Genomic DNA, 20,473 nt, shown 5'->3' on the forward strand with positions numbered 1-20,473 from the left:
AGTGGGTGTTCCCTTTGAGTTATTAACCCGATATGGGATTGTGTCTTATTTATACATCATAAATACTTACTCTTTTTATGGCTAGATGGTATAAATAGCATATGTGACTGTTTATTGAAGTTCATAATTTTCATATAAATTTCATATATGGCATGTAGTTTTTTGAATAAAATGTCATACATAGGAACAAGAAGAGGCTGAATTCTAAATATTTGCACAACAGGGGCACCTGGGTGGCTCAGTCAGCTAAGTGTTGGACTTCAGCTCTGGTCATGATCTCAGGGTCATGGGATCAAGCCCCCCATTGTATTGGGCTCCCCACTCAGTGGGGAGTCTGCTTCACCTGCTGCCCCCTCAATTTATGCACGTGCATTCTCTCTCTCAAATAAATAAAATCTCTTAAAAATAAATGTTTACAGGGCACCTGCGTGGCTCAGTGGGTTAATAAGCCTCTGCCTTCGGTTCAGGTCATGATCTCAGGGTCCTGGGATCGAGCCCTGCATGTCTGCTCAGTATGGAGCCTGCTTCCCTCTCTCTCTCTCTCTGTCTCTGCCTGCTTCTCTGCCTACTTGTGATCTCTGTCAAATAAATAAATAAAATCTTTTTTAAAAGTTTGCATATCAATATCTCAATCTTTTCTAAAAAAGTTACTTAAATGATTTAAAAATACTAATTAATAAATGCTGTACTATGTGTTTATAGAACTTCTCATCCATAATTTCCTTTTTCTTTTAAAGATCAGTGGATAAGTCTGTCATAATATATGATACTGTAAGTATTTCAGAATTTTTTGTGTGTGTGATGTGTGTAAAATACGTTTATTAGGCTACTGAACTAAAAATTTAATTCGGCAAGATAAACAAAATGTATCCTTTTTTCGAGTGCCTAAGAGTATACATTTTAAGAAATGGTAAGATAGTTACATAGGTTAAGATACAGGTTCTGGGACAAGACAGATGTTTAATCTGATCAAAGAAAATTGATAGATTTATAGAGCACCTATATCCAAAAGAACAAAATATCATTTCAAATTGATTATTCTTAAATTTTTATAGGTTTCCATAATAGCAAAGGATAAATGTTTACCCTGGATTGTGGAAGTACACTAGTGTAAGCTGAAAGTGGCGTACTGCCGGCAGAGTTCTGGCTGGGTTTAGAGTATAAGGAAGAGTAGGATTTAATGGACTTGGGAAAATGCGAGGTTTTGATAGACCCATCTGAATAAAGACCAGGGTTGCACAAATATGAAGAAAAATGCATGTTTTATATTATAAGTGAAGATGTGGTTGATGAAAATACTCTCCAAGAGAGAATGGAGAATGTTGAATGGAGCCTTATAATGATGAGTTCAGGCCGCAGCTGTGCCAGCAAATGAAACAGATGTAAATCATCCAAGTGTAGTGGGTCAAGCAAGGAATCTATGTTAGTCCTCCACATATAAAGTTCAAATCACTTGAGCACTCTGGCAGGAGATGGGCAAGAATCCTCAAACTGAGTGAAGTAGATCCTGAATGTTTCTTAAGAAATTGTCATGAGATTTTACAAGAATAGCTATAACATTAAATTTTCTCCATTAAATATGTATGAGTCTCAGTTAAATACAACTAATTGTACACCTGAAATGAATATAATACTGTATATTAATTATACTTCACTTTTTAAAAATTAATGAAATAAATATGTCTAGATGCTAGATGGCCAGCTAAGTATACTCAGAATCTAAGTGACTAATTTCTACTCACTGGTTCTGCAGTGGATGCAAGTCAAATGTCCTAGCGAAAATACAGATCATTTCCTGTAACAGATGTTTCAGGTTACTATGAGTAAATTCAAGTAAGTCAGCAAAAGCCGAGAGTGTTTTACACTAAATTTCTAGGAAGATAGTCAGCAGGCAACAGTGCTAACTATTGAGAAGGAGTGAAGTAAGTACTTGATAATATTATTAGTTATAGATGCTGTCCTCTTTCTGTTGGGTAAAGTGTTAGCTTACATATGTGACTAATAATAATATTAAAACACAGCATATAAACCATTTATGTCAGTAACTCTACTCTTGCTCAAGTAAATATAAAGCTGTTTTTACTGTTTTTCAGAATACTGAGAGTATACTTCACACATTGACTCAGCACACCAGGTCTGATCTTAACCTCATTTTGCATTAATATAATTAAAAAATTAGTCTGAGGATGTATAATAGTTGTTTTTGTTAACTAGGTATGTCACAAGTTGTGCCTTTGCACCCAGTACTCCTTTACTTGCTACTGGTTCAATGGACAAAACAGTGAACATCTGGCAGTTTGATCTGGAGACACCTTGCCAAGGTTAGTAAGGGCATCGTATTTAACCCATTTCAACCCACTCATCACTAAAATTTTAAATTCCATAATTTTTTGGCAAATTATTCTCCTTTTTCCTCAGGATAAAGTATACACCCAAATTTAATATAATTTAAAAATAATTTTAGAGAAGCCAGTGTTTAAAGTAGTTGGCCTGTGTTAAAACTGTTGGTAAGTGCTTTTTGGTGCACATTCATGGATATCATACCTCCCATAGTTTTGTAAGCTATTCATTTGCGCTGCATACTATTTTTTCAGGAAAATACAGCCTGGGAAAAAATAGAAATCACAGTTTTAAACTTGCTTATTTTATTTTTGGCCTCATCAAATAATGTTGATACATAATTTAGGAGTTTTATTTTTATCACTGCCAGAATTTAAGAAATAGTGGTGCTGATATTCAGATGGTAGAGCACATCGAGTACTCTTGCTGATAGGAGGTTTTTGGTATTTGTTTTGTTTTGTTTACAGTAGGCTCTGCGTGCAGCATGGAGCCTGATACAGGCTTGAACTCATGACCTGAGGTCAAGACCTGAGCCAGCCCTTAAATGATGGAGCCATCCCAGCGCTCAGACATGAGTTTTATATAATAAAAAAGAATTATTTTTCTGGAGTGAAAAGAAAAAGTTTCAAATGAAGAGTATTTAATATAGCATTAAATAATGCTATAATTATACATAGTGTCATTTGATTTTTTTTTAATTTCTTAAAAGAATATTAAAGTGGCAAAACAGATTTAAGGAAATTTCATTTACTTTTTAATTCCTGGGATATTTATGAAGGAAGTACTTTTCTTTATTGTTATTTTACCTGCCTTTTTGTTTGTCGATTTGTTTTTAAAAGCAAGGAGCATGGAAGATCAAGTGAAGTTTACTGAAGATTGGTCAGAGGAAGATGTCTCAGTGTGGCTTTGTGCACAAGGTTTAAGTGACCTTGTTGGTATTTTCAAAATGAATAACATTGATGGAAGAGAACTGTTGAATCTCACCAAAGAAAGTCTGGCTGATGATTTGAAAATTGGTAAGATTAGTGGAAGATAGGCAGTCTTTTTTTTTTTTTCTTTTTCCCAAGATCTTATTTATTTATTGGACAGAGAGAGCATAAAATTAGGCAGAGAGGCAGGTAGAGGGAGAGGGAGAAGCAGGCTCCCTGCTGAGCAGAGAGCCCGATGCAGGCCTCAATCCCAGGACCCTGAGATCATGACCTGAGCAGAAGGCAGATGCTTAACCAACTGAGCCACCCCAGAAGTCCCAAGGTAGGTGGCCTTAAAAGTGACTTAATAGGGACGCCTGGGTGGCTCAGTTGGTTGAGCAGCTGCCTTCGGCTCAGGTCATGATCCCAGCGTCCTGGGATCGGGTCCCACGTCGGGCTCCTTGCTCCACGGGGAGCCTGCTTCTCCCTCTGACTCTGCCTTCCATTCTGCCTGTGCTCGCTCTCGCTCTCTCTCTGACAAATAAATAAATAAAATCTTTAAAAAAAAAAAAAAGTGACTTAATAATTTACTTTGAGATTCGTTTTAATTGTATTAATAGTCCTCTTAATATTCTGGCATAGTAATTATTCCAATATATATCTTTGTAGGGAAGGACAGTATATTTTTATTAGATTATGGAAAAGAAATGTTATGTAGTGTTTCATTAAAGCGACCATGTAACTAATTTTAAAAATGTATATATTTTAAAATTTGAGATAAAACTCACTCTTTTGTAAGTGTACAGTGGAGTGACTTTTAGTATATCCATAGAGTTGTACAGCCATCGCCACTGCCTAATTCCAGAACATTTAATATATTCAGAAAGAAACCTCATGGCCATGAGCAGTCACTCCTCTTTCCCTTTCTCTCTAGCCCCTGGCAGCCATGAACCTGCATTCTGTCTCGAAGGATTTGCCTCCTCTTGACATTTCATAGAGTGGATCATACAATATGTGGCCTTGTCTGACCTCCTGCTTAGCATGTTTTCAAGATTCATCCATGCCGTAGCATATAGTTAATACTTCATTTCTTTTTTCTTTTTTTTTTTTTTTAAAGATTTTATTTGTTTATTTGACAGACAGAGATCACAAGTAGGCAGAGAGGCAGGCAGAGAGAGAGAGAGAGAGGGAAGCAGGCTTCCTGCGGAGCAGGGAGCCCGATGCGGGGCTCGATCCCAGGACCCTGAGATCATGACCCGAGCCGAAGGCAGCAGCCCAAACCACTGAGCCACCCAGGCGCCCCAATACTTCATTTCTTTTTATGACTGTTTTAACTCTATGGATTTATCACTTTTTGCTTATCCATTTATCCATTGATTGAATTTAGAATGCTTCCAATTTAGCCATTACAAATAATGCTGCCCTGAACGTTTGCATACAAGTTTTTGTGGGGTAATGTTTCCAGTTTTCCTGGGTATATAATTAGGAGTGGAACTGGTGGGTCATGTAGTAACTCAGTGCTGACATTTGAAAGACTGCTGGGCTCTTTTCAAAGCTGGCTCTTTTCCGTTCTTACCAGCTCTATAGGAAGATCTCAGTTTTTCTGTGTCCTCCTCAACACTTGTTTTAATTACAGCCTTCCTAGTGGTTTCTTATTCTGGTTTCAACGTACATTTCCTGGTGACTGGTGATATTGAACATGTTTCCATGTGCTTGTTAGCTATTTGTAGATCTTTGTAGAAATGTCTATCAAGATCCTTTGGCCATTTGAAGAACTGGATTTTCTTTTTTATTGTTTATATAAATTTGGATATAAGACTTAACAGACATATGATTTGTAAATATTTCCTTTTGGACACTTAATTGACGGAGCCACGTAGGCACCCCCACACTGTGTTAATTACTGTGGCTTTGTAGTAGGTTTTGTTTTAAGATTTTATTTATTTATTTGAGAGGAAAGAGTGAGTGAGAGTGAGCACAAGCTGGGGAAGGCACAGGGGGAGAGGGAGGAACAGACTCCTCCCTGACCAGGAAGCCTGAAATGGGACTCAATCCCAGGACCCCCTGGGATAGTGACCTGAGCTGAAGGCAGATGCTTAACTGACTGAGCCACCAAGGCACCCTGTAGTGGGCATTAAAATTGAAAAGCGTATGTCCTCCATCTTTTTTTTTTCTCTCCAAGATTTATTTTGCTACTCTGGGTTCCTTGCATTTCCATATGAATTTTGGAATCAACTTGTCAGTTTCTGTTTAAAAAAAGGGGGGGGGGGCACCTGACTTTTGAAAATTTTAAATTTTTAAATTTTTTAAAAAAGATTTTATTTATTTATTTGACAGAGATCACAAGTAAGCAGAGAGGCAGGCTCCCCACTGAGCAGAGAGCTGATGTGGGGCTTGATTCCAAGGTCCTGGGATCATGACCTGAGCCAAAGGCAGAGGCTTTAACCCACTGAGCCACCCATGTGCCCCATAAATTTTTTTTAAGTTTTAATTTAAATTCCAGTTAGCATGCAGTGTAATATTAGTTTCAGGGTGTACAGTATAGTGATCCAGCACTTCCCATACAATACTTAATGCTCATCACAAGTGTCCTCCTTAAAAAGCCACCTATTCTGGTATGAATTATATTGACTCTTGTGAGTTAATTTGGTGATTATTGTCATCTTAATATTAAGTCTTGCAATCCATAAGCACAGGACCTTTTTTTTTTTTTTTTAAAGAGAGCACGTGTGATGGGAGGGGAGAGAGTTTTTTTTTTTTTTTTTTAAGATTTTTTATTTATCAGAGAGAGCACAAGCAGGGGGACTGGCAGAGGGAGAAGCAGGCTTCCCGCTGAGCAGAGTCATCTAATTTCAGAACTTTTTTTTTTTTAAGATTTTATTTATTTGACAGAGATCTTAAGTAGGCAAAGAGGCAGGCACAGAGAGGGGGGAAGCAGGCTTCCCATGGAGCAGAGCGCCTGTTGTGGGGCTCGATCCCAGGACCCCTAGGATCATGACTTGAGCCAAAGGCAGAGGCTTAACCCACTGAGCCACCAAGGCGCCCCCAGAACATTTTTATCCCCTCAAAAGAACCTTGTTCTCAGGGCACTTGAGTGGCTCAGTGGGCGGAGTGGCTGCCTTCAGCTTGGGTCCTGATCCCAGGGTCCTGGGTTTGAGTCCCATGTCAGGCTCCTTGCTTGGTGGGGAGCCTGCTTCTCTCTCTCCCTCTGCCTTCTGCTCCCCTACTGTCTCTTTCTGTCAAATAAATAAATAAAATATTTTTTTAAAAAAGAACCTCATTGTCTTTTTCTAGCCCTGGCAACTACTAATCTACTTTGTCTTTATGGGTTGGCCTGTTTTGGACATTTCTTTTAAGTGGAACCATTAGTGGGTGCCCTTTATATCTGGCTTCTTTTAGGTAACGTAGTGCTTTCAAGTTTCGTCCATGTTTTGTATGTGTAAGTACTTCAGTGTGTGAGGTTTCCAGTTTCTTCACCTCCTTTTCAACACGTGTTATTACCTGTTGTCTTGATTAGACAACATGTGAAGTGGTACTAGATCATGGTTTGGATATGTACTTACCTAATGATATAGAGCATCTTTTCAAGTGCCGATTGGCCATTTATAGATCTTCTTTGCAGAAATATCTGTTTAGATGCTTTGCTCTTTTTAAATTGATTTATTTGTCTTTTTATTGTTGAGTTGTAGGAGTTGTTGATATATTCTGGTTACTAGATCTTATCAAAAATAGTTTGAAGTCTTAGTGTCACGCTCTAATAAAAATAATACCACAGGGCGCCTGGGTGGCTCAGTTGGTTAACAGACTGCCTTCAGTTCAGGTCATGATCCCAGAGTCCCGGGATCGAGTCCCGCATCGGGCTCCCTGCTTGGCGGGGAGTCTGCCTCTCCCTCTGACCTTACCCTTCTCGAGTGTGCGCGCACACTTTCTCTCTCTCATTCTCTCCCTCTTAAATAAATAAAATCTTTAAAAATAATAATAATAATACCACAAACTACTATTAACATACTGTAATAAAATCTTAATGGGAAAGCTTGGGAAAATAGGATACTCATAATGAGGAGTTAAATAACAACAAAAAAATTAAAACCATTTTAAAGTACAGTATTATCTTTCCTTACATGGTAAATATAGCATGTGAACGTATTTAAATATCTTGGAATCTTATGGCTTTTTAAGAAAGTTAACAGAATGATGGTTTGTCAGATAGTTGTGTTCTCAGGCCATACTGTGAAAGCCATTTTTGTATCTCTAATAACTTATTTCCTATATAATTTACTCTTTCCTCCTTAAAGTGGGTGATAGAATATAGGGTTTTGGGGTTTTTTTTTTTTTTTTTTTTTTTTTTTTTTTAAGGTCTGCTGCATTTAGCATCTTCACTGGTTGATTTCTCATTCCTCTCTCATAATAAATCTTTACCTTATCATGTAGAAGCACTTGACAGTGTAAAGCGGTAATTTTGGATTTCAACAGAGGGTGTTTGAAAACATAAAAGCAGCATAGTAAAAACAATTAATAGCAATAGAATTATATTCTGATAAAGAATAAGAAATTTTTGGATTTAATTAATGGTTTGAAATCGTTTTTGAAGGATGAGTCTCAGGGTTAGTAGTTAGAATCATTTTAAACTTCAGTGAAATAAGTTTCAGAACTATCAGTCCAAACCAAAATTGAAATGTAATTTAATTTCTGTGGTAGTTTAATAGCAGAATTAGGAAAATCATTATTATGAATGGAGACATTAATGTTAACATTCTATATAGTAAATTAAGGAATTTGTTTCATGTTTAAGATTTTAAAAGTTAGTAAATTGAACAAACAGAATAAATTATTAAATAAATAGACTAGGGCATTTATTTTTTCCACATCATTCTGAAATATTTTAAAGTTCTAGGGCACCTTGGTGGTTCAGTTGGTTAAATGTCTGACTCTTCATTTTAGCTCAGGTATGATCTCACGGTCATGAGATCAAGCCCCATGTTGGACTCCATACTGGGTGTGGAGCCTGCTTAAGATTCTCTCTCTCCCTCTTCCTCTGCCCCTACCACCCATGTGTGCTTGTATTCTCTCTCTTTTTCTCTCAAAATGAGTAAATATTTAAATAAAAATGTGAACAGCTAATAACATTAAACCTCCTAAAATTATACTAAACTTCCTGAAATTAAAATTTAAAATAATTTTTAAAACTTGATAAAAGTAAAAATATGAACGAGTGAAACGTGTGTATATAGTCTTAGACAAACAGATAAGCTTTTTTTATGATTGTGTTTCATATGAGATCAGCAAATATATCTAGTTTCAGAAATTTTTTAAATACGGAATTTTTACATTATTAAATTGAAGATCTTTAAAAATAACTGTTAGGAAATTTTTTGTTTAAACAAAGTAACCAATAATAATGAACCTTTTCTGATTTTATATAGTTTATCAGTATTCAACAGTCTGAAATTCTCCAGTCTTCAGAATAAAGTTATGTAGAATAAACTCTCCATTAGTTGCTGATTTATTCTAGCCCCACGGTATTCTGTACTACAAAGATTAAAGATTTTATAAAGAAAACAGTTCTGTGTGGTAAAACGGTATGTCTGAAGATTTTTGGTTGTAATAGATACGATCTATTTGCTGGAGACTTGCATAAAGGTTACCCAGTGCTTCTCCCACCCTAACAGAATCTCCCCCCGCCCCCCAGAATCTCTAGGGCTGCGGAGTAAAGTTCTAAGGAAAATTGAAGAGCTCAGGACAAAGGTGAAAACCCTTTCTTCTGGAATTCCTGACGAGTTTCTCTGCCCAATAACTAGGGAGCTTATGAAAGATCCTGTCATTGCATCAGGTATGTGTGATGCTTTTCTAAGTTTCAGGGCAAATGTGCAAATGAAAAAATAATGTAGGTATTTCACAGGAGTATGTTTAAATATGGAAAATTTAAAAAATCTCTCTTCCAGATCATAAGTAGTTTTTTTTAACTCCTTTGATCCGAGGTAAACTAGTGAACATTATATATTAATAAAATTAGATGAAGTAGGTTTGGATGAGATTAGAGACAAAGGGGTAAGTTTAACAAGCTTTACTTGTGAAAGGTGCTTTTGGTTACAAGAATGCAAGGTAAAAAGAAAAAAAAGAATGCAAGGTAAAATACTGTTTTTGAGATAGACTGTTGAGATCTCTTATGTTTATTTTGTTTATCATGAATTTAAACAACCTTATAGAAATAAGACTTAAAGATTATAAATTGTATCTTTCCACATTAATTTCTAACCTTTGTCAGTAGGCACAGACATACATACAAACAGACATAAAGTACAACTATGTACTTTACATAGTTGTAATCAGTAAATCCATATTATGTTTTTAAAAATTTTTCTGTAAAACAGTATACATTTCTAAATACCAATTTAGGCTACATAATTTTCCATTTTTATTCCACTGTGGCTCTATGCTACATTTTGACTCCTGCAAACACATATGTGTACCAGATAGTGGAAATCTTTATATTGTAAATAGCATTGCAATGATATCTTGGTATTTCTTTTTTTCTGTTACCCATTACTTAGGGTTATTTTTATGGCATGTGTGCCCCAAAGCAGAATTAACCAATCAGAATATTTTGTGAACATGAAAAAGAGCGGTTTTGATCATTTTCATTAGAATATTCAGTGGACATCTGAAAAGTGTGGTCTTTCCCCATTTTGTAGTCTTGGCACCCTTGTTGAAGAGCATTTCACTACATATGTGAGGGTTTATTGCTGGGCTATTGTGTCCCATTGGTCTGTATGTTTGTCTTTACGCAAGTACCATGCTTTTTTGATTACTATAGCTGTAATATGTTTTGAAATCAGGAAGTATAAGGCTTCCAGCTTTATTTGTTATTTCTCAGGATTGTTTTAGCTCTTTAGGATACTTTGGGATTTGCTTATGACTTTCAGTATGGGTTTTCCTATTCCTGTAAAAAGTGGCATTGGGATTTTGATGGAGATTGTATTGAAACTGTAGATGACTTTAGTTAAGTACAGACAATTTAACAATATTAACTCTTCCGATCCATGAATAGGATGCCTTTCCATTTATTTGTATCTTCTTTTACTTCTTTCCAGTGTTTTGTAGTTTTCAGTATAAAAGAATTTTCATCAGAATGGTGTTTAATCTATTGATAATTCAGAATGGACAGCTCCAACTCATGAATATCACACAGCTTTCCCTTTTCTTTTTTACGTCTTGTTTACATTCTGTTAGCAGTGCTTTGTGTTTCAGTGTATAGGATTTGCACACACTTTGCTAATACTGTCCTTAGGTATTTAGTATTTTTAGAAAAAAGATTTTAATTCCTAATTCTTCATTGTTTGATATTTCACAGTTGATTCTATAGATTGACTTTGTATTCTGTGGTGTTGCTTTAGTTTTATTAGTAATTATACTAATATAGATCCTTTTACTTGATTTTCTTCATACATGATAATGTTATCTGCAAGTAGACATTTGTATTTCCAGTCTGTGCCTTCCTCCACCCCTACCTCTTGTCCTGTTTCTTGTTATGTTGGCCAGGATTTGCAATACAGTGTTGAAAAGAAGTGGTGGGAATTCCTTAATCTGCTTTTAAGGGGGAAGTAACGCAGTTCAGTTCAGTCTTTCTCCATTAAGCATGACGTAAGCTGCCTTCTATCAAGTTAAAGAAGTTCTCTTCTGTCTCGTTGCTGATAGTATATAAAATGCTTATCCACTGAAATCAGATGGTTTTTCTCTTTTATCCTTTAGTATGATAGATTACTATGTTAGTTCCCTGTTGCTGTCATAACAAATCACCACAAAATGAGTAGTGCAACATTTCTGTAGGTCAGAGGTCCAGTACATTCTCACAGGCAAAAGTCAAGGTATTGGCAGGTTCTGTTCCTTGCTCAAGGCTCTAGGGAAGAATCCATTTCTTGCTCCTTTAGGTTGTTGGTAGAGGCCAGTGCCTTGTGATTTTAGGACTGAGGCCCCTCTTTTTTTGCCGACTATAAGCTGAGGGCTGTTCTCGCTTGTGGTAGGCAGAATGATGGCTCCCTGAGGATGTCCGTGTCCTAGAGCCTCAGAGCCTATCAGTGTTAAATGGCCAAAAGGGCTTTGCAGATGCGATTAAGGATCTTGAGATGGAAGAGTTCCCTGTATTATCAGGTAGACCCAGTGTAATCATGAGGATCTTTGTAAGTGAAACAAAGGAAGCAGGAGAGTCGGTCAGAGGAGAGGTGACAACAGAAGAGGTTGAAGCGATAAGGACCATGAGCTCAGGAATTCAGGCAGCCTCTAGAAGCTAATAAAGACCAGGAAACAGATTCTCCCTTTGAGCCTTCAGAAAGAATACCATCATGCCGACACCTTGATTTTTAACGCAATGAAACTGATTTCGTATTTCTGATCTTCAGAACTTTAAGATAATAAGTTGTATTAAGTCACTAAATTTGCAGTAATTTGTTACAGAGGCAATAGGAAACTAATACAGTGACTCCTTTTTCCAGCGTCAAACCTAATATCTCCTTGTATCACATTGCATCTCTTTGACTCACTTTCCCCTTCCTCTTCTGCTTTCAAGAACTATGGTAAGATACTTTCCTGTCTTAAAATCAGCTGATTAGTGACCTCAGTTCCTTGGCAAGCTTAATTCTCTTTTGCCGTGTTAATATAGTCAAAGATTCCAGGATTAGGAAGTAGACATGTTTGTGGGTCATTATTATGCCTAACAAAATTACATTCATTGATTTTTTTTTATTGTGGTAATATACAAATACATAAAATCATTTAAACAGTTTTTGAGTATATAGTTTAATGGTATTGAATTTATTCTGGATAGCTCATATAAGGAGAGTCATGCAATATTTGTCCTTTTCTATTGACTTACTTGGCATAATGTCTTCAGGATTCATCCACATTGTATCATGTGTCACAATTGCTTTTCTTTTTAAGGCCGAAAATATTCCATTGTATGTTTATACCATACCTGGTATATACATCCAACCGTGGACATGTGAGTTTTGTTTGTTTTTTTGTTTTTTACCACCTTTTGGCTATAGTGAATAATGCTACTGTGGATATGGGTATACAAATATCTGCTCAAGTCCCTGCCTTCAGTTCTCTTGGGGTATATACCCAGAAGTTGAATTGTCTGGTCATATAGTACTTGTGTATTTATTTTCTTGAGGAACCACTCTACTACCTTCACAGTGGCTGCACCATTTTACATTCCTACCAGCAGTTCACAGGGGTTCCACTTTTTCTACATCCTTGCCCATACTCATTATTTTTTTGTTTGCTTTATAATAGTCATCCTGATGGGTATAGGTGGTATCTCATTTGGGTTTTGATTTGCTTTCCCCTAGTGACTGGGATGTTGAGTTTCTTGGGTACTTATTGTCCATTTTCTATATCTTCTTTGGAGAAATATCTATTTAAGTCCTTTACCATTTTTTAATTTTTGTTGTTGTTGTTGTTATTGAGATGTAGGAGTTCTTTATATATTCTGGATATTCCTTATCAGATATGATTTACAGGTATTTCTCCCATTCCGCAGATTACCTTTTCACTCTGTTATAGGGCCTTTTGATACACAAAAGTTAATTTTGATGAAGTCCAGTTTTTTTTTAAATTGCATGTGCTTTTGGGATCATATTCATAGGATATCCTTAGCAAATCCAGTGTCATGAAGCATTCCCCCTATGTTTTCTTTTAAGTGTTTTATTGCTTTAGTTTCTACATTTGAGTTTTTGTTCTATTTGAGTTAATTTTTATATCTCACGTACTTATCCTTTTGTACGCAGATATCCACTTTTCCAGCACCATTTGTTAAAGAGACTGTTCTTCCGCCATTGAATGGTCTTGGCACCCTTGTTGAAAACACTAGGCTATATATTGGGGGGTTAATTCCGTATTCTCTTGGGCTGCATAGCTACCTTTATGCCGTACCACCACTTTGGTTACTGTGGTTTCGTATATAGTAACTTTTGAAATCAGGAAATGGGAGTCTTATAACTTTTTCTTTGAGATTGCTTTGGTTCTTCAGGATCTCTTGCAATTCCATATGAATTGTAGGATGGATTTTTCTATTCCTTCAAAAAAATGTCTTTTGCATTTTGAGAGGAATTGTGATGGGGATCACAGTTCCCATGGACTCTTTAATTGCTTTGAGTAGTATGGGAATTTTAACCATTGTCTTCCAGCCCATGACTACAGAATTTCCTTCCTCTGTGTCTTTAATTTCTTATAGCGATGTTCTATAGTTTCAACATACAAGTCTTTTCTCTCCTTCCTTAAGTTAGTCTTTAAATCTTTTTGATGCTGTTTGTAAATGGAATTTTCCTAATTTCCTTTTGGATTCTTCATTGTCAGTGTATAGAACCACAGCTGATTTCTGTATGTTGATTTTGTATCTTGCCACTTTGCTGAATTGATTTTAGAACTTTTTTTTGTGGACTCTCTAGGGTTTGGCTTCTTCACTTATTGCTGGATTTGATATGCTAATATTTTTATATTTTTATATATTTTATATTTTTATATCTGTGTTCATAAGAGATATTGGAGTTTTCTTTGTAGGAGAGTCTCCTAGTAGGAGATTTGAATTACGAATTCAAATAGAGCTTTTAATAGGTTACTTCATCAAATTAGATTTCTGAGTATTCTCTCGGAGGTTTGCATTTTCTATTACTTTTAAGATATTCTTGTTGGCATCATGTTAGTATATTTTATGTTGAATTGTATCATTTGTTTTAATCTTGATTCTCTTGTTTTTTGTTTATAATTGCATGGTATTTTTCTTTCAGTCTACTTTATTTTTTCAAGATTTTATTTATCCATTTGACAGAGATCACAAGTAGGCAGAGAGGTAGGCAGAGAGAGAGGAGGAAGCAGGCTCCTCGCCGAGCAGAGAGCCCGATGCAGGGCTCGATCGCAGGACCCCGGGATCATGACCCGACCTGAAGGCAGAGGCTTTGAGCCACCCAGGAACCCCTCTTTCAGTCTCCTTTTAAAACAAACAGTATACATCTTGAATTTTCACATAATCTTTCACCAAGGGTAACACATTGCCTAACTTTTAACATTATAGATGGATAAAAATGCTCTTCTGATTAAGCTTATCTAAATTGAATCATAAACTATGTCTTTTGGGGGTCTCACTTTTTGCCTTAAGCATAGTTTGTGTGATTTATCCATGCTGTTTATCCAGCACAGTAATTTATTAATCTTTCTGTGTAAATATACTACAAACAATCTATTCTATCATTACTGCCTGCTGTGGACTTTTATCTTTTTCTTTAGTGAATACACAGGTGCATTGTTATTGGGTATATTCCAGAGATTAGATCTGTACAGCCTGTTACCCAGAGCTGTTTACCCAGAGTGGCTGAAGCAGTTTATAACCCCTCCCGGAGTATGTAAGAATTCTAGTTGCTCCCTAGCCTTATGTTTAGTACTGCCTGTGTCTTTCAAGATTCACATGCAGTTCTAAAAGAATAACAGATCCTGTACACTTTGCCCAGTTATTCTGCTAGCATTTTCTGGGGTTTGTGCAGTCCTGCATCTGCTCTTTGTTGTCTGAGTATTCACCTTCAGTCAGGTTTTTTGTTTGTTTAAGATTTTATTTATTTATTTGACAGAGATTTCAAGTATGTAGAGAGGCAGGCAGAGAGAGAAGAGGAAGCAAGCTCCCTGCTGAGCAGAGAGCCCTATGCAGGGTTCAATCCCAGGACCCTGGGATCATGACCTGAGCCAAACGCAGAGGCTTTAACCCACTGAGCCACCCAGGTGCCCCAAGTTTGTTTGTTTTTAAGATTTATTTATTTGATGGAGGAGCAGAGAGCCCCACGTGGGACTCAATCCTAGGACCCCGGGATCATGACCTGAGCTGAAGGCAGATACTTAACCGACTGAGCCACCCAGGTGCCGCATCCTCAATCAAGTAGTACCTGTGGAGCTTCCTTACCCATGCAGGAAGAGGGCATATAGCTCCAGAGAGGTGCTGGGCTTGCTTTGCCCATTTTCCAGGACAACAGGGGGACTGAGCAAGTTTTTTTCTTCAACAAAGATAAAATAAATTCAGAGCCCAGGCCAGTGAGCTTATATTTTCTACCTGAACCTTTCATAAGGGTGAAGCCACTTGAACCTGGAAGTCAGATATACATGTAAAAAGATGTTTCTTTTAGTCACATATCTAAGTATAATATAGCAAGATATTTGGGGGTTTAATTGGCTTGATTACCAGAAATGAAAGTCTAAGAAACAAATCTTTTAATAGATATCATTTCTTTGGTGTTTTACCAAAGAAATGAACCTGTGCACCAGAGTATATTAAATTATTAAATACTGTTTATTTCCTAGAACTACTAGAACTACCTGCTGGTACAGTTCTTGATTTATGCACTCGGTATCTTGGGTTATAGCAAAAGTCAAATGGTACTGTTTGGATAAAAAAATTTTATGGAAGGATTTAAAACCAAGTCAATTTTAAAAAGTAGTAAAAACAAGCAAACTTGTAAAAAATTGTCATTTTTCTTCTAGCCACACCTTTGATTTAAGTAAGCTAACTCTAGTTGTAGTAAATTTCATGCTTGAATTTTTCCAGGAGCCAGGAGTGTCATTTTTATTATTAGTTATTAGTTATAATAATGCTTTGTGCCCTTTCATTTATACATGAAAGACTGTGTATGTGGAGATGGGAAAGGGTCTTTACTTCGGAGCTCTGATAATCCCTCTTACTGCTCTGAAAGGACATTTAGTAGAACAGTGTGAAACCTTATATATCATTAATGCTATAGATCCAATCCAAATTCCTGCTTTTCCTGTTTGGCAAATATTTGTTACCAGCAGAAAACTGTTGGTTAAAGAATCACTATTTTATAATACCATGAAAAGCTGATATTGAAGTATATGTGAAGTATGGGCAGTGTAACTGACTTGATATAGTAGGAAACCTGCCCCTACCTCCATAGACTGATTTGACATTTTATTCACTACCACCACCCAAGAAACCAACAATCTGCAAGCAGGGAAGGAAAACTTATTCACTTGTGGGAATTCAGTTAAAGATGATAAGATGCTCTAATAGTATGGTAAAAGGGAGAGTAGAGAATATGAAAAGCCTATTTGAAGTTGTAATTATTTTCTTGGTCTCTTTTTTAAAAGATTTTACTTATTTGAGAGAGTGAGTACAAGAGGGACAAGCAGACTCCCCACTGAGCGGGGAGCCCAGCGTGGGGCTCAGTCTCAGGACCCTGGGATTATGTCCTGTGCTGCAGGCAGACACCCAGCTGAGCCACCCAGGCGCCGTTCTTGGTCTCTTTTTAGAAGATACTAGGATAAAGGTAATTAGCGGATCAAAAATACCTCTCTAAGCACTAAAATTGATGAAACCAGCTCCTATAGTGAAAGTTTATTTATGTGATATATAAAAAAGAATGATAAATATTACCAGTTTATCGTTCCATAATTCTGTAGTTTGGTTTTAACTCCTCCATAAAGAGTAAAAAGATTTGAGATTAGCTAACAAAGCACAATACAACCTAAAGGATTCAGGAAGGCTAGAAATAAAAGGATAGGTAAACATGACACAATTGCAAGTAAAAATGAAGAAGGGGGTTACATACATGTCTGTAAAAATAGAATTCAGACCCCCCAAAATTTTTTTAAGACACACACAGGAAAATACTATGTAACACCGAAGACCACAGTTTTCAGGGAAGATGGCTATTACTAGCTGTGCAGTCTCAGACACTTCAAAAGCACAGTAATAGGCTTGATCATATCTCTCAGTTTAAAATAGATCTATGTACCAAACCCTGAACATTCAAAATAGAAAGTACATGTTTTTGGGCACCTGGGTGGCTCAGTGGGTTAAGCCGCTGCCTTCGGCTCAGGTCATGATCTCAGGGTCCTGGGATCGAGTCCCGCATCGGGCTCTCTGCTCGGCGGGGAGCCTGCTTCCCTCTCTCTCTCTCTCTGCCTGCCTCTCCGACTACTTGTGATTTCTCTCTGTCAAATAAATAAATAAAATCTTTAAAAAAAAAAAAAAAAGAAAGTACATGTTTTTAACAGATATGGGACATTCATAAATATTAACCATATTTAAGCAACAGACACTACCAGAATTAACACAAAAGCTGGGGCCCTTTCACCTGGAAAGTAAAAAACATTCTATTAGATTTATCTAGCCTGGTGGCAAATGAATTAACTATTACTGAATTCTTAATATCCCACATAATAATAATATTAACATGGACATTATCATTAATGGGCCAATGTAATATAAGATTAAGGTTCATTATACTCAACCTTTCATAAAATAAAAATTGAGTATATTTTCCTACTTGCTATTCTTACAATTCAACAGACCAATTAAAAAATAGACCTTTCTCCATAAGAAATATACAAATGCCTAATAAGCACTAGAAAAGATGTACAGTATCATCACGGAAATTAAAATCAAAACCACATTGAGATACCACTTGATACCTACTAGGAAGACTACAATCTAACATGTGTTAGAAGGATTTGCAGAAACATTGCAAGTGGCAATGTGAAATGGTACAGCTACTGTTGAAAATAGTTACCATGTGGTGTAGCAATTGTACTCTGAGATATATATCCAAAAGAATTGAAAACATTCATCCAAAAAGTTGTACATCAATGCTCAAAGTAGTCTTATTGCTAAGAGCCAGAAAGTGGAAATAACCCAAATGTCCTATCACTGAATGAATAAAATGTGGTATATACAAAGGAATGTTAATCAGCTGTAAGAAGGAACAAATACTTGCACATGCTATGTGGATGAACCTTGGAAATGTTCTGCTAAGTGCAAGAAGCCAGACACCAAAGGCCACATAGTGTATGATTCTATTTACAGGAAGTGTCCAGAACAGGCAGATGTAGAAAGAAAGTAGATTTGTGGTTGCCAGGAGAGGGGAGGGTGAATGCTCTGGGGTACAGGGTTTCTTTATGGAGTAATAAAAATTGGTATAATTCAGAGTTGTACAACCATCACCATTAAGAATCTGAACTGTAGGGGCACCTGGGTGGCTCAGTGCGTTAAAGCCTCTGCCTTCGGCTTAGGGTCATGATCCTAGGGTCCTGGGATTGAGCCCCGCATCAGGCTCTCTGCTCAGCGGGGACCCTGCTCCCCCCTCACTCTCTGCCTGCCTCTCTGCCTACTTGTCATCTCTGTCTGTCAAATAAATTAAAATTTTAAAAAATCCTAAAAAAAAATCTGAATTGTATACTAAAAAGGGTAGATTTTATGTCAACTGTATCTCAAAAGAGAAAGGCACTAACTGTATCTGCAGAAATCATCTACCATCTCTAGGACTCCAGGGAACAAAAGGAAGTTGAGGTTATCAGAACCTCCCATGAACCAGAATTTAGGTCTTTAAGAAGGGGTAGCTTCCGGCTGGTCTTTCTAAAGGGAGGAAGGATAAGACAAATTTGGGCAGTACCTTCAAGGAAGCAAAGCAGAAAATCTGCAGAGTATAACCAGCCTCCCCTGCCAGATGAAGGGCCATGGTTAGGCACAACACTGGTAGGAGTCTTCACTGTTTTTTCCTTCTTCTAGAGGAATCCAATTGCAAGATCTAACAAGGAGCCAGGTGTAAAGCCAAAAAGTGGTTTGCATTATCCTGGCTCCAGCATGTGGAGTCCTCCGTATCATGCATGAACTTAGAGCTGAGAGACAATAGCTTAATAAGTCCAATCAGCATTTAGCAAGTTAAATCAAAGAGGAATCAATAGCCCTCATGTGTAAGTGTATGTAAACAAAAGCAATTAAAAGTGTAACATTGCCACAACATGGGACTGAGAGGGTATTATGCTAAGACAGAGAAGAACAAGTGCCATGATTTCACTTCTATGTGGAATCTTAAAGTGAACAAGGAGAACAGACCCACAAATATAGAGAATAAACTGATGGTTGCCAAAAGGGAAGGGGGGTAAGGGAATGGGCAAAATGGGTAGAGCGGGGAGGACATAGGCTTCTACTTGTGGAATAAGTAAGGGGGACAAAAGGTACAGCATAGGAAATATAGTCAAGGATACTGTAATAGCTTTGTATGGTGACAGATGGTAGCTACACACTTGTGAGCATAGCATAATACACAGACTTACCAAATCACTGTGTTGCACCCCTAAAACTAACATTGTGTGCCAACTTCAATTTAAAAAAGAATGTAAAAGGGCACCTGGATGGCTCAGTCATTAAGTGTCTGCCTTTGGCTCAGGTCATGATTTCAGGGTCCTGGAATCAAGCCCCACATAGGGCTCCTGGTTCAGTGGGGAGCCTGCTTCTCCCTTCTGCACTTCCCCTGCTTGTGTTCCCTTGCTCTTTGTCAAATAAATAAAATCTTAAAAAAAAAAAATGTACAACAGAGGACTTAATGTACAAGGTAGTTATGAAGAAAACTATAGAACATCCCTGCAAAGTAAATTTAGAACAAATGGAGAACATACCATGATGACAAGAAGACACAAGGTCAACAAGATGTCACTCTTTCCTAGTGAATATAGAAGATAATGATTAGCTTCCACTGGGAAAGGCCACCCAACAAATAATCTAGAAAATAGGGGTGCCTGGGTGGTTCAGTCCTTAAGTGTTTGCCTTTTGCTCAGATCCTGATCCCATGGTCCTGGGATCAAGCTCCACATTAGGTCCCCTGATCAGCAGGAAGCCTGCTTCTCCCTCTCCTACTCCCCCTGCTTGTGTTCCCTCTCTTGCTGTGTCTCTGTCAAATAAATAAACAAATATTTTAAAAAGAGGAGTGTCACTAACCTTATCAGATAATGAAACATGTTTTAAGCCTTTATAAATAACACAGAATGGCACGTGAATAGACAAAACAATGGAAAAAAATTTTTTTAAACCCAGAAATTGATTCAAGTGCATTTGGAAATTTAGTGAATGGTAAAAATGGCATATGTTAAATCAGTGGTAACAATAAATATTTAAAAAGTGGTATTCTCACAACTAAATAGCCATATGGGAAAGGGTAACACTGGCTTCATCTCTTACGCTGCACATCTAACTTTCAAATGGATTAGAGATGTAAACATTAAAAAAAAGTCCCAGAAGAAAATGTAGATAAATTCCTTGATAATATGGAAATTATTTTCCTAATTACTTCCTAACCTGGACTCAAAATCCAAGGGAAAGGTGTGGAAAACTAATTAAGTATTTATATTCCAAAGATATTAAAAATATTCAAGGAATACCAATTTTCAATTGT

At 36.9% G+C, this 20,473-nt stretch overlaps 1 protein-coding gene across 11 annotated transcripts in view; it reads left to right on the plus strand.

The window, feature by feature from the left end:
- WDSUB1 (WD repeat, sterile alpha motif and U-box domain containing 1) overlaps window positions 1-20,473 on the plus strand; it is a 46,639-nt gene that overhangs the window by 20,702 nt on the left and 5,464 nt on the right. For 10 of the 11 annotated variants that reach the window (XM_082691392.1, XM_082691393.1, XM_082691390.1 and 7 more), the window contains 5 exons: window positions 738-771; window positions 2,094-2,134; window positions 2,215-2,321; window positions 3,180-3,356; window positions 8,938-9,078. In XM_082691392.1, the coding sequence (XP_082547518.1) occupies window positions 738-771; window positions 2,094-2,134; window positions 2,215-2,321; window positions 3,180-3,356; window positions 8,938-9,078 (500 nt within the window). The remainder of the gene's footprint in view (window positions 1-737; window positions 772-2,093; window positions 2,135-2,214; window positions 2,322-3,179; window positions 3,357-8,937; window positions 9,079-20,473) is intronic. The other variant, XM_082691395.1, reaches the window with a different exon arrangement.

This window comes from Mustela nivalis, assembly GCF_964662115.1.
Source record: "Mustela nivalis genome assembly, chromosome: 11".
Taxonomy (NCBI): domain Eukaryota; kingdom Metazoa; phylum Chordata; class Mammalia; order Carnivora; family Mustelidae; genus Mustela; species Mustela nivalis.